This window comes from Condylura cristata, unplaced genomic scaffold (assembly GCF_000260355.1).
Source record: "Condylura cristata isolate star-nosed mole 26May11 unplaced genomic scaffold, ConCri1.0 scaffold00013, whole genome shotgun sequence".
In the NCBI taxonomy this organism is placed as follows: Eukaryota; Metazoa; Chordata; class Mammalia; order Eulipotyphla; family Talpidae; genus Condylura; species Condylura cristata.
Window position 1 is genome coordinate 10,282,306 of NW_004567114.1, and position 15,349 is coordinate 10,297,654.

The 15,349-nt window shown below is 38.0% G+C and overlaps 1 protein-coding gene across 1 annotated transcript in view; it reads right to left on the bottom strand.

Annotated features, from left to right (window-relative positions):
• The window catches only part of TTC8 (tetratricopeptide repeat domain 8), a 46,277-nt gene that overhangs the window by 19,283 nt on the left and 11,645 nt on the right, over window positions 1-15,349 (bottom strand). Inside the window, exons 3-8 of the mRNA XM_012724386.1 lie at window positions 12,854-12,974; window positions 11,667-11,730; window positions 11,402-11,561; window positions 11,111-11,200; window positions 9,162-9,206; window positions 221-306 (exon numbers count right to left, since the gene is read on the bottom strand). Coding sequence (XP_012579840.1) covers window positions 221-306; window positions 9,162-9,206; window positions 11,111-11,200; window positions 11,402-11,561; window positions 11,667-11,730; window positions 12,854-12,974 — 566 coding nt within the window. The remainder of the gene's footprint in view (window positions 1-220; window positions 307-9,161; window positions 9,207-11,110; window positions 11,201-11,401; window positions 11,562-11,666; window positions 11,731-12,853; window positions 12,975-15,349) is intronic.

A 15,349-nucleotide genomic window follows, 5' to 3' on the forward strand; every position in this document is an offset into this window, starting at 1 on the left:
GAACTCATGCGGAAGTGGCTTTAGCTTCTCAGTGCTGTGCTTTAACCCGCTGCGCCACCAGGGAGGGCCACCAAATGATTATTAAATAAATGCTTTCTCAAGTAAGTCAAAGATAGCTCATTTTTTTACAGCAAAATCTATCACACACAGAAAAAGTTATCAGATTTGAGATTCTAAAATATGCTGCCACTTCTAAACCTTCAAATAATCAAAATTTTACCTGTAGTAACATTTTCCAATCTGCACTTTCCACCACCAGTCCTTGTACTGAGAATGCTCTGTAGAAAGGGCAGCCAAATCCAAAGCCTTTGAAAACAATTCATTTCAGATTAGGATTTTCTTTTCTAACAATAAACAGAAACAATAAGTAATGAAATAAGCTGTGTCATAACATCGATCAAAACATGCACTGGAAGTCAGAAGCTCAGGTTGCTTGTCTTTCCAGATGGCCCCACCAACTTTCCCTAAATAATCAGTTCCAGACCAGAGGGCTGACAGCAGATGAGAAGTAAACACTGATCAAGGCAAGCAAATGTACAACATATTTCAGTACAATTTTAATTATCAAGTACAAATTTCCTATTTATAAAATCCACCAAAATGCCTCCAAACAGAGTGATGGTCACCTTCACTGGTGGGCAAGCCAGGAACCACCACTGCAGGCCACACTTTAAAGACAGGTTTAGGGAAACAGAAAAAAGATAAGCAGGCAGACAGACAGAGGCTTACTAGGATCACAAAGAGTGGCAGCAGCTAAGGTCAGTGAGTAGCGGCCCTCCTTGGTCACCACTGTCCCATTATTCAGACATCACCTTCCCTTTCAAAAAATCTACAGGTCAGGCTTTTCTCAGCTGCAAGGTAAAAAAGATCTTCATTGCTTTCATATTTCCCATCAGTGACTGATCCCTTTCTAATGTCATCTAGTGTGTTCCTCCTATGTTCACTGAGGATCAGACAAGAGATGACTAAATAGGAGCGAAGATTTTATACAGAGGAAGTGGGAAGCATTTGGACAAAGAGGAAAGTAAATCTTACACAAATTGAAGCTCATGTAAAGATGTGGTGAATAAAAATTTAGTTATCAGAAGAGATTTCTGATTCTTTGTAATATTTTTTTTTTCCCTCAAGGTTTAAAAACTTTGATTCTGTATTCAGTATTGTATGACCATGCTCTCTAAAGCCAGTAAATGTTAGGTTATCTCAGACCCTTATTATTGTCCATTTCTTAATATTATTGCTTTTTTGAAATGAATCCTACAAGACTTCCTGCATCTTTACTGCAAAATTCATAACTATTTTCATGTACTTATTTTTCTTTTTTTTCCCCAAGTCAAAAATAAAAATGGATGCAAAGAAAATGAAGAAAAGAGTATAATTTCAACTAGTATTATCTCTGGAAACCCTGAAAAATGTATTTTCAACCAATTCAATTCAGTACCTCGTAAATACTTGAATGTGTTGTTAACTTTATAAAGACATTTTCCAGCAAGTAGATCTTATTCATTCTGATGTTTAATCCAAGACCTTACATTTTCAGAAAATTATGTCTTTTTTTTTTTTTTACACATTCTAATTTCCCAAGTTTAGACTTAGTACTTTTTACAGATTGCTGATTTGCTTTAGATATGGTACTGAAACAAATCTTCTTCCTATGTAGGAGTCATGTCTGTGCTAAGCCAATTTAAAAAATTAATATGAATATTGATATAGAATAAAAATAGCAAAGAAATTATTTCATGAACATTCTCATATGAAGACTGCGGCTACAGTAGATGATACAACTGGTAACAATTCCAAATGGCCTTAAGTTCCCTGAGTATGTGGGTCCCACCCCTCTTAGCCATTTTATGCCACATTACTACACTCCAAAGATGCACTCAAGAATTATTTGTTGTTTGAATTCATTCTTTTCACTTTTTCTGATTTAAATTGAAAATAACTTAAGAACCACACAAAATTGTCACAATAAGATTCCTTAGTAAACACTGTTAATATATCTAAAAGGTGACATAAGTTCTTCAAAGTCTTCCCCACTTTTAAAAATAATGAACATATACTTAAATTTAAGGATCTTTGAATAATTAATTAATCCAATATTTAAATATTAATAAATGTCTAGAATGCCATAAATAAAAGACATAAGTTTATAAAAGTTCATAAGTAAAGGGGAACTTGGCAGGCTTAGACAATATAATGTTTGTGAAAACGACCAACTAGATGTCCCAGTGAATTTCCTGTGTATTAGTACTCTAACCAGTAATACTGAAAACAATTAAGTCACCCTTTTGCTATTGGTAGAGTTGCAACAAATCCAGGATGATGAAATTAAAGAGCATATGGAAATAAAGATTCCAGAATCACCAACCCACATGCCACTACAGTTTTGTCAATTCTGCCAATGTCACCCCAGAAAGGGAGGCTGGAGGGGGAGTTATTAAGAACACAAATGCAGAAGTTTAGTTTTCCATAGAACAGATTACTTTTCCCTAACATTTAAATACCTTACTTTATAATACCCTCTGTGTTTACCTACAGTATTATCTTTAGACAGTATTATCTTTGTCTAAAGATAATACTGTAGGTAAACACAGAGGGTATCACCAGCCCACATGCCACTTGTTTTATCAATACTGGTCCCCAGAAATGGGAAAAGTGTTGACTCAAAAGCAGAGCTATAGTTTTCCATGGAAAAGCAATTCTTTCTTAACATTTAAATCCCATTCACAGTATTCTCTACACTTGTCTATAGTATTCTCCATGTTGTGTGAAAGTTACTTACAAGGAAACTTGGGGGAAGTCCAGAGTAACTAGTATAAATATACCTGTGATCTCTTAAACATGCTAAAAATGATTTGCTTTTCCTTTTTTCTAGCTAACGCTAAAAAATATACAAAGAGTATGAAAAGGCATGCTTATGCTCATAATATAAATCCTCCTTCCATTCAAAAAATAACATTTGTGGTAAACTCTAAATGACATTTTAATGGGATAATATAATCCGTCAGAAAACTATAATTCGTCAAGCCCAAAACAGCAAGAAAACAGGCACACCTGTCTACTCAGTAGTCCCAGCACCCACCACAGTGCCAGCCTGTCAGCACTCAGTAATTATATTAAAAAATAACCTAACTGGAGACTTCTTGGTGGCCTAAGGGTTAAATCTCAGCACTATCACCTGGACAGCCTGAGTTTTACCTAACCCAAGGAGGTGGCCCACATGGTGCAGCAGACCTCTCCTGTGCCACCCACTGTTCTCCACAGCAATGTGTTTCAGTAGATCTACCTGTTCTGTCCCCACTCTGTTTCTGGTGAATCCTCTCACCCCCTGCACCTCTGGCATATACCCCAGTTGTTCTAATAAAAATAAATACTAAAAAGAACCTCTTCTTTCTCCATTGAATAGCTTCTGCACCCTTATAAAAAAGAATTTAAAACAATCAATAAATATTAAGAAGGAAACCATGAACCAACAATTAGTGCTTTTCAGTAATTAAAAATAAATTGCTCTATTTTATGTTCTATAAAAAATGTGTATGCATTAGTAACAAATAGGAAAATAGCAAGAGTGATACAATTACAAGCATTTTAATACATTGCTGGTACTAGTTTTTAACTAAATTTATAAATGAAAAGTTGTTATAACACTGTTAAAATTGGGGGGAAAAAAAAAGCAGTTAGAATTAATCTCTATTAGTGCCAGAAGGTATAGCTATTTTATTTACTGTTGCAATCCATGCTATTGCCACAATGAGCACATTCGAGAAATATTTGTAGAATTAATACATATTAACCTCAGTTTATTTTCATTTTTAAGTAGTATCTTTTAACATCATAAGTATTAATATTTTTTAAAGTTAGAATTTTACTTACATACTGAATAATGTCATTGACTCAACATTACTTTTCATGTTTCTACCTCATTTTTATAATTATGATTTTAAAAGATTATATAAAATTCCAGCATGCAATTTATCACAACTCAAGAAATCATCTTCTATAACATAAGTTACGTTTCAGGTTGTATTGTTATAACAACTAATGCTACAATAAACATCTTTACCAATATAGTACTTTACTTTTTATGGTTTCTTGAGAAGTGAAATTAAAAAAACAAAATGGGGCCTTCCCTGGTGGCGCAGTGGGTTAAAGCACAGCACTAAGAAGCTTAAGCCACTTCCGCATGAGTTCGATCCCCTCCTGCCCCGGAGGTGACCACATGGCGCGGCAGACCTCTCCTGACCCGCCCGCTGCTCCCCTCAGCAGTGTACTTCGTCGATCTGCCTGTTCTGCTCCCCACTCTGTCTCTGGTGAATCCTCTCACCACCCCTGAGCCTCTGGCCTGTACCCCAGTTCTGTATGAATAAATAAATAAATCTTTAAAAAAAAAAATGAATGAATATTTTTATAACTACCTGAAATATATCAGTGTTTTCCTATTAGTGTAGCTTTTTTAATTTCTTCCATTATTTATTCAAATATCATATATGTAAAATTTTAAGTCCAAAAATTTCTTCATTTTACCATTTTTGTTATCAGTGAGAAAATGTATCTCCGGTATGCTTAACTGGCATTTTCTCTAATGTGAACTTTCCTTTAAATCATTTCCATTAAAATTTTCTAACACATCCCATCAGCATTTACTTTTTTACTTTATATTTTAACAAACACTATTATTTTTGACTTTATAAAGGCAGTACTTGCCTGCACATTTTAATTTATCTTTAATAAAATTGTACTGACTTACCACGGGCTTACAAAACTATTTAATGTTAGGATTAAAGCTTCACACCCCAACATATGCATGTGACCTACCCCCAAAGTCTTTCCGCCATTCCCGCTAGTCCTTTGACGCCCTCTGTCCTTTCCTGCCATCCTCCTTCCCCTCTCCCTCTGATAAGTACAACATATTTTTTTTCTTTCTTAAAGATTTACTTACTTAGGCATACAAGAACTGGGGAATAACCCAGAAATTTGGGGTGTAAGAGGATTCACCAGACACAGAGCAATCGCCGTATTTTCAGAGTCTAATAAGAGTCTTTTTTGTTGTAAACACTAATTTTAAAAGTACATTTAATTGGGGCCCTCCCTGCTGGCACAGCAGGTTAAGGCACAGCACTGAGAAGTTAAAGCCACTTCAGCACCAGTTCGACCCCCACCCAGGAGGTGACCACATGGCACGGCAGACCTCTCCTGACCCACCCGCTGCTCCCCTCAGCAGTGTACTTCATTAGTCAGCCTGTTCTGCTCCTACTCTGTCTCTGTCTCTGATGAGTCCTCTCACCACCCCTGCACCTCTGGTCTGTACCCCAGTTCTGTATGCATAAATAAATAAATCTTAAAAAAAAAGTACACTTAATATATCACTCTTATTTTGTCCTACTTTAGGTTTTCCTTCTCTTCACCTTATATAGACACACTGAAATCAGTTAATTCTTTCTTTTCCTTTGTGATTGCTTCGTAAGTCCAACCAAATCTATAAAATAGCCTACTATTAGCTAATTTACATTTGTTTAACTGTTAACTGGTCAAAATTTCAGAAAAAGCAAATTTTCTCAACCGTGTCATTTAATGAAGTATGAGGATCTGCTTCAAAAAGAGTGAAAAGTGTGCCCAAAGTTGATTGCTTCTAGTATATCGAGTCTTTCACTGTATCTACAATTAAAAAATAAAGTTTATAAACTGTTCTCAACAATATTTTGTATCACTTTTCTATTCCTGATATATTTGAATTATTTTTTAAAGGTTTATTTGTTTATTCATACACAACTGGAGTACAGGCCAGAGGCGCAGGGGTGGTGAGAGGACTCACCAAAGACAGAGTGGGGAGCAGAACAGGCAGACTGATGAAGTACACTGCTGAGGGGAGCAGTGGGTGAGGCAGGAGAGGCCTGTCATGCCATGTGGATTACCTCCAGAGTGGGGGATCAAACTTGCACTGAAGCAGCTGCAGCTCGCTTGCAGTGCTGTGCTTTAAACCACAGCTCTACCAGGGAGGGCCTATTTGAATTATTTTATTATTTTTATTGTCCCTTTTCTCTTAATTTGATTTGATTTCCTTCATCAAGCCAGAAGACACTCCCCCACCCTCTGATCTGTTAGTTAAGTAGAGTTCTAGCTCTCAAGTCCTATGCTATGAACTGTAGGTCTTCAAGGTATATTCTATAGAGTAGTTCCTAATCCTGGCTATACATATTCTGTGGAAATTGTATTAAGAACAGATTTACTGGATATGCTTTTGAGGAATCTGATTCAGGAATTTAGCACAGATTCAGTAATTCATTATTTTGAAATTCCCCTAGTAATTCACATGCATTCTGATTTAGGACTGCTACATAGCAGTCCTGGAATTTGAGAGACAGGCGTGCAGAAGTGGAGGTGCAGAAAGCAAGGAAAAGGCACAGTGGTGTGATTTTACTCTGCCATTTCTGCTTCATTAAGCAGCTCCACTCTGGACTGTCTTACATATTAGGGTGGAAGTAAGATGGCACTGAAAAAAAAATAGCTTTGCTGCTTAAACAAAAACATTGAAAGTCACTGTTCTGTTTGTTCAAGATCAAGCTCTTTAAAAATCAAGGTACATGAAGAACTCCAAAAGCATTTATAATACATAGTACGTAAAGGTTAAAGTCTGCTATCCTTCAAATCTTTCGAATTCATGAGCTCAGTTAGCACACAGCCTAAATCCTGTTTGTCTCCAATGTAGCTGCTATCTCTCAACCTTCTGTAAATGCCAAGATGTAGAACAACATTCTCAAGGTGAGTCTATTAATAAAGGCATCACCGTGACCTACAAACAGCGACAGAGCTACTTTCTGAAGCCTTCACCTACAACTCTCACCCTCTCCTTGGGCTGTAGTCCTGCTGGCCTCCAGACAGTTCCTCAACCAAACACACAGGCTTTTCTACACAGGGCCGTGCAGCCAAGGGTCCTGGACTCACTCCCCTGCTTCCCACCAGTGTGTATTATAGTATTTGTTAACCCATGACAGTGCACATATTTTTGATTTTGCTAAAAGTCTGTAGTCCTCTCTGAACTAGAATATACTCTCCCAAAGACAGAGCTTCTGTCTGCTTGCTTCACTTTGTATCCTGAGTGGCCTAGAACAGTGCTGACATACTGCAGTGGCTCAAAAAACAGTGAGTGAAAGAATAAATGTCTCTTCAGTAAAAGAATTAATCTCCATGGGCCCTCCCTGGTGGCTTCGCAGGTTAAAGCACAGCACTAAGAAGCTAAAGTCACTGCAGCATGAGTTCAATCCCATTCCTGGAGGTGACCCACATGGTGCGGCAGACCTCTCCGGACCTGCCTGCTGCTCCCCTCAGCAGTGTACTTCGTCGATCTGCCTGTTCTGCACCACACCCCCTGCACTGTCTCTGGTGTCTCCTACCTCCCCTGCACCGCTGTCCTGCACCCAGGTTCTGTATGCATAAATAAATAAATCTTTTTAAAAAAATGAAACGGGGCCCTCCCTGGTAGCACAGCAGGTTAAAGCACAGCTCTGGGAAGCTAAAGCCACTGCAGCATGAGTTCGATCCCCACATGGCGCGGCAGACCTCTTCTGACCTGCCTGCTGCTCCCCTCAGCAGTGTACTCCATCAGTCAGCCTGTTCTGCTCCCTGCACCTCTGGCCTGTACCCCAGTTCTGTATGCATAAATAGATAAATCTTAAAAAAAAAAAAACTGAAACAAATGGTTTTTTGGTTAAATGCTTATACCTGTAAAATTTTCTGTTAAGAAACTACCTAGATGATTATTGTTGAAGTTGTATAAGCAACAGAGCTCATTATGCTGTTCTTTTTATTTTTGTATATTTGAAATTATCTACCACAAAATATTCAAGGGGCAAGAGGAAGTTCACTACAAAGAAGTCAAACATACATGTGTAGACTAAAGGGATAAAATGAATCATTAATGCTAACTTTTAGAATAAAAAATAAATTTTAACATAAGCATACTGTTCAGTATTCTCAGTTCTCTGTATTATCCTTTTTTTTTTTTTTAAGGGACCATTTTATGAATTCTTCTTGGCAGAATTGTCTAGCCATAGTTTTAGTCCCACTTTTCTTTTGAATTTATGATTGCTTTGCTTTTCAAGAATATTTTATTGTGGATATAAACCTATTGTCTCTGACATATTATATCACAAATATCCTCTCCGAGTTTTCATGGGGGTTTTCCTGAGTCCCTAAAAGGCTAAGAAACACTGCCATGGAGTGTATACTGATGGAAGCTGGCACTGGAAGTGAAGTTTTTTTAAAAAAAAGATTTATTTATTTTTGCATACAGAATTGGGGTACAGTCTATAGGAGCAGGGGTGGCAAGAGGCTTCACCAGAGACAGAGGGGGGAGTGGAACAGGCAGACTGACCGGATTGCACTGCTGAGGAGAGCAGCGGGTGAGACAGGAGAGGTCTGCCACGCCATGTGGGTCACCTCGTGGGCCGGGGATCAAACTCACACTGAAACAGCTGCAGCCAGCTTGCAGTGCTGCATCCTAACCCACTGCACCACCAGGGAGGGCCAGAAGTTAAGTTTTTTTTTTAAAGATTTATTTATGCATACAAACAGAATTGAAAACAGATTGAAAAGTTACCCATATTTGCAAATCCACTGTCAATTTCAATAGGAAATTGGGTACAGGCCCGAAGTTCAGGGCCAGTGAGAGGCTTCACCAGAGACAGAGTGGAGAGCAGAACAGGCAAATCAAAGAAGTACACTGATGAGGGGAGCAGGGGCAGCTTAGGAAAGGTCTATTGCGCCATGTGGGTCACGTCTAGGGCAAGGATGGAACTCATATTGAAGTGGCTTTTGCTTCTTAGTGCTGTGCTTTAACCTGCTGTGCCACTAGGGAGGGCCAAGAAGTGGAGTTTTAATGTGGATTTATTAGCCTAAAAAGACCATGTAACCTAAGATGCCACTTTAATATCTTGTTCATTAATAAAGGCCTCTGTATTCTGTGGGCCAGGCACAAGTCTTCTCACTTCTTTATTTGTATAAATTTTCCTATTGAAATTGACAGTGGATTTGCAAATATGGGTAACTTTTCAATCTGTTTGTAATTCCATTTGTTTATAAGGTAACAGATAGAATATTTCACAATCTAAATTCTTCCCCAAATCAAAAATTGTGGTAAAAGAAAGTAGCATGAATTTAACACTTACAGTCTTCACATCATTTTCGTGATGAAAAATATATTCAAACAAAGCCTATGAAGGAAAAAGAATGCCAAAAATACATTAGATTTTGCTTTAACAACAGCACTCTATTGTCATATCAAAACTCAAAGGTCATTTTGACAGCAGCTAAAACAAATCGAAGTAACAGGCACTCAATCAAAAGTGCCTCAGATTTATAGGGAAAAGGTCTAACCATCATTTGTTATAATCACCTATTTTAAAATATTGCTATTCACAATTAATCCCTGTTTTTGTATAATATAAACTGAAAAAACAGCAAAAATCGAACAATGTTTTCCACATTGCGCATACTATTTTACCAGAAACAAGTGAAAAGACCAGCTGTAGGGTTGCCATAAAAGAGATTCAGCCAATGTTTTACATACTACATGCATTATACAGTAACAAAGATTGTGATGACAGTGTAGCCATGGGGAAATCCAGAAGTTCCTTTGGAAACAAAGCAGAATTTCAGTGTAAAATGGGGTGCTTTCTGCTGAATGAGCAGAGGCTGTCATGTACAGCTGGACTGTGAATTGCTACTGGGATGCAGTCACCTAAGTACACACTAGATTACCTCTTGGTGGTACAATCTTTGTCCACAATACCATCATCTTACACTTGCAAAGAGGTGAACCCCTGGGAGCTTTCAAGGCGATTAACAGAGCAGGCTAGGAAGCAACCCAAAAAAATGGAAGTCAAGAAAAGGCCCTTGGATAAGAAGAGGAGCCTAACTCTCCTCTGTTCTGCCAGAGTTAAGAATTCAGCTGAGAAGAGGGTGTTCTAACACCCAAGCAGTGTGAGGGAATCAGCACACACACTCTTAGCAATATGCCAATAGCAGAGATGAGTAATAGGTCAAGGCAAACTGTGGACCAAAGATAGAAACCCTGGTATTATATCTCTATAACACTAAAAATGTGCAAAATCTAGTTCAGTCTAAATCTTGTAACACACACCAGGTCTGTCCCAGAGCATCTAGCTTAATGGAGGGAAACGTTTCCACTGCCTGCACTTCCAGTTACCACTGGTAGCAATGGCACCGCCTGGTCATCTAGTCTCCTCAAGTGGCCTAAGGAGGCAGGGAAGCAGTTATTCCATATGCATTGTTGTAAACACCCAACTGTCATAAAGGAAAGGGAAATAAGCTTTAAAATTCTGCTAAAAACATTTATTAGGATTGCTGCCAAAGAAAAAAATTAAGAAAAAATGCTAACAGCATCTTTATAAGCTGATTTACTGGCTACTAGCTAGCATAACTGGTTAGTGTCCATTTTTATTCTCCCGAGCGTGTGTGATATTTGATAAATATGTTAAATGCCAACAAAACAGAGGTTAGGAATGAATTCATTCCTCATGCACAGAATTCAGAGATTACAGCTAAAGTCTGAGCTAAGCATAACAAATTGTCAGAAGGTAAGTGCTCCTGGCTCTGAATTATTCCAAGGCTCTCTCTCCCACCCCACTTTTTCTTCTATTTAAAAAGGCATTTAATTTTTGAGTAGCTGGAATTACTAATATAGTTGGCTTGCTACTATTTGCCTTGAGTACTTCTTATTAGAGCTGGCTGATTAATGACTAATTAGCAGTAGTGTATTTTTTTATATTTTTTTAATCCTACAAGGACAGAAAATTATTTTTCTGAGAATAGTGCAAGATTAAAAAGAAAAAAAAAATACACACATACTGATGACCTGCTAAGCTTCACCCAAATATCTGCTTTCTCTACTAAAACTCACTGTTCATTATCAAAAGAAAAGGAATTGCCCATGATAATGGCATATATACTTTATTTCTGATTGATTTTCCTTAATTCAACACTAAGAGATATTTGCATACTAGAGGAAATAAACATGTTCGTTTCAATCAAGACAAGACCTTCCCTTCACACTTCCAACATTAATTCATGATATAAAATAATGTTAAGAACCCACCTTTGCCAATTTAGGTTTCTGGGCATATTTTGTTAAATTCAGTCTAGATAAATTTATAAAAGGTCCATCAGGACTGGTCAGCATGGAAGCCTATGGGTAAAATGATAGAACAAGAAATCTCAAAATTTCTCTTGAAATATAAAAGTGCATAAATATAATAAAGACAACACAAAAATAATCAACTTCAAAACCTTCCATATAGCTCTCCACTATAACAATAGTGAACAACAATGTGACAAAGAAAAGCCTACACTGGAAACACAAGCCTACATCAAAGCTGACGCAACTTACTGTTCCCAGCCTGACAAATCTTCCAGAGGAACTGGTGATGGGCCGAGCTGTGTAGGCAGTTCTGGGGGTTCTGATCGCCTGCTCCATGGTGCCTGGCCTTCCACTCTGTGTGCTGGGTCTAAGGAAGCCTGTAATGGGTCTTCCGGCTTGAGTGATTGGCCTATAGAGTATAAATTGTTCAGACACAGGGAAGATAAATAAAGGAACATTCTCCTGCAGTCTGGCCAGTATTTAGGGGCAAAGAGTACAAAACAGAAGTACATACCTGACAGCTGGACTGGGCCCTCCCGTCTGATTAGCTCCAGGGAGCTTCAAAGAAGTTCCAGGGCCTATGTGGTCAGATGGCAAATTCAGTCTATGCATTACTTATTAATCTGTAAAAACTATCAGTTAATGTAATTATCTGAAATGTGCTGGCCTGGTAAAACAGACATTAGTAACAGGAAATATGTATCAGGGAAATGTGCTTGAGACTAATGTTGAGAACCTACCATGTTACTTATAGTATTACATTTAATATTGACACTAAGTTAGATAGCATTAACTCATTTAGCAAAGGTTTAGAGTTAAATAAAGAGGTCAACCTGTTCATAGGCTGAGATTCAAACATAAGACTAGCAAGCTTGAAAGGCCAAGGCATCAAAATGATGGTTCTATACACTTTGTTTTTCAAACTTTTCCTATCAAAAGGTCATTTGTCCACAATCTAGAATTTAGATATTTTAATTCCAAAAGAACAAAAACAAGACACTTTAACATAGAACACATACATTTCCCCTCCATTTCTATTGGAGCTATGATATATATACAAATGGTGGGTAGCTGTCACAATTCATGTATTTCTAGCAAGCCCCATGTCATGGTAATCATCCTATGCTATTTGCACCAACACATCTGCAAGCTGTGACTGGGCTTCTGTGACAATCCTGATGGGCATTCACAGCCCAGAATAGCACCCCATCATCTCACCTCATGCATCAGAGCAAATCGCCTTCAATTATGTACCTGAAGTGAAGGTTTGGAATTACTGTTTTTTTCAATCCCTGCTAGAACATGTCTGTTGTTTAGCTCTCTCCTGTGTCTAACCTCCCAGATAAACAACCTTCTGATATATTAGAAAAGTGGTTTAGATAGAATGCATCTGTATAAAATACTTTAAAATGCATAATACAACTTTTATTGAAAGTTTTTCAATACATCAATTTCAGATCTAACACAATTGAATATAACTAAATCATAGAAACTCTTTGTACCATAAAGCAGGATAGAGACCAAGTCCTTTTATTAATGTTTTTTCCTGCTTGGTGTAATATATATATATGTATATATATATATATATCCTGAATCATATATGTAACATAGAAATGTATATATGTACATATCTAATATCTTCTATAGAGTATTTCTCTTCCTAATGGCATTTCATTGCTTAACTGAAAACCTAGTGCTTACGTGGTACTTGAGCAATAGCATTTTCATCCAGCATCATTTCTGCAATTCCTTCCTGATGGACATCAATTTCATCTACATATACCATTTCAGTTAGTGCTCGTGCTTTTAAGATCCAAACTGCCTAAAATGCAAGGATAAAACAAAACACATTAAAAAGCATTAGAAGTACTGCATAATCATCTTCTATTATTATCTGATTACAGATTAAAAGTTTACTACTTAATGTGTGACATTAACTTAAAGAGCTATCATGAAAATAATAAAAGAAAGTTATTAATCCCAGAATAACCAGTATATCAATTATCTAGCTGATTACCTGGTAGATTTTTAATGTGTTTTGTAAGTAAAAGTTCTTCATAAAGGAAATTTTACTAGAATAACCATTTGAAAACAAATAAAACTACAACCACCTCTCCCTGCCTTCCTTCTTCAGGGCCAAGTTGTTATGAAGATATTCCTGATCACTCTAAATCGACTGACTTCACCCTTATCTTTCTCATGGAGCATTTCTCATAGAGCACTGACTTAACATGTCCCTTACCATGTACTTTCATATTTAACAAACATTTTAACGTCAGCCCACTCTACTCCAGAATGCAGGTTTTATCTTGCTCCCTTTCAAATTTTCCATAGTACCCAACAGATACTCCAAACATGTTGAATTGAAATAAGAACAATTTGTCCCAACAATTAATCAACACAATTGTGGTTGCTTTGTGATCTAGCCAGTTGAAAGCTTGCTAGAAACTAGGGAAAAAAATGGAAAGGCAATAAGAAACCTGGAAAACATCGTAAAAGCTTTGCTTTACCTTGAGAAATTAAGTGTAAAGGTACATACAATTAAAGTGTCTTGTTAAACATTTAAAACTATTTCATCGGAAAGTTTACCTTTCTATGGTTCACAAAAAAATAGAATCAGAAAACAATAAAACTTGGTGTCCTGTGGACAATACGGAAAGAAGGCAACTCCAGACTCAGAGCAGAGAGGAAGATGCAGCCAGGGAAACGTGGAGAGGGTTGGGCTCACCAGACTGGGGTCAGGATGCGAAGCAGCTGAGTGGAGACAACGGGGGAACGAAACAGGAATGGATGAGAGAAGCAGAATCCCGCCAGTTCTCACATAGGAACCTGGGCTGCATTCATTCAGCTAGTCCATTTATTGAGCACCTTGTAACTATGCAGCACTGGACTAGATTCTGAGGATGCATGAGAGGATCAAACCCTTCCCTCAACGTTGGGTTAAATGACAAGGCAGAGCAGTGCTTGATAGGTAACAGTGTGTGGCGCAGAAAACAACTGTCGACTGTACAGAAATTAGAAGTAGACATGTACTTGTGGACTGAAGGAACCGAAAAGCACTGATAGATGTTTGTTTCAGGCCCTCTCTGGTGGCACAGCGGGCTAGGGAGCAGCACTGCAAGCAAGCTGCAGCCACTTCAGCGTGAGTTCAATACCACACCAAGGAGCAGACCCACATGGTGCAGCAGACCTCTCCTGTCTCACCCGCTGCTCCCCTCAGGAGTGTACTTCATCGATCTGCCTGTTCTTCTCCCCACTCTGTCTCTGATGAACCCTCTCACTGCCCGGCACCTCTATCCTGTACCCCAGTTCTGTATGCATCAATAAATAAATCTTTAAAAATAAAATAAATGTGCTTCAAAAGAAAAGAAAAAAGAGAATCCTCCAGCTTTCATTTTAGTGGGACTAAAGGCTGTCATCACAAAAGATTTAGGTTCCCAAAGAGAAAATTACATGTAGTGAGATGATTGGGGTTTTTTGGCTTATATGTTTCTGGTTGAGGTTTATTGGATTCTTATCAGCTGCAAATAAAATATTTCAAATGTCATGTGTAAATTTAACACAACTGGATGAGTAGACTATGAACTCAAACAACTAATTTGTTTGTAAAAACAGCAAAAAAAAAAAAAAATCAATTCCAAATGGAACTGCATCTAACTGAGGGAACCACCAATGTGTAGAAATAATTTGAGGTTTTCACTCATAAAAGATCAGGCAAGTTGCCAAAACTATATAGCTATTTTCAGGGGTCAGGGAAGTTCATCCAAGGCTGAACTAATGGTTTAACCACAAAGATGGAAAAAAAAACTAATCCAGATTTATTTCCCATACCCACCGTTCTCACTCCCCTAAAAGTATTGGATAGCTCTAATTTTTGAAAAAGGGCATTCTTTGCTCAGCCCGCTCTGGTGACAGCCACAAGGGCGATGACAGCCTTCTCTGTTGAACAGCACAGCAGGGTGTGGGCTGTGTGGGATGAGGATCACATTCCCAGGGAATGTCCACTCAAGGCCAGGGCCTGGGAATAGGCAGACAGCTCCAGCCCTGGGGTTCCCCAGTCCTAGCTCACAAGACTAGTTTTCTCTCTCTCTCTAGTTCTATCTCCCACAGGTAGGTCTAGAGTGTAATAACCAAAAATTCTGGAATGTGTTATGGGATGACAAGAAAGGTACCAGGGTGGCTGGGGCAGGGGCGGGG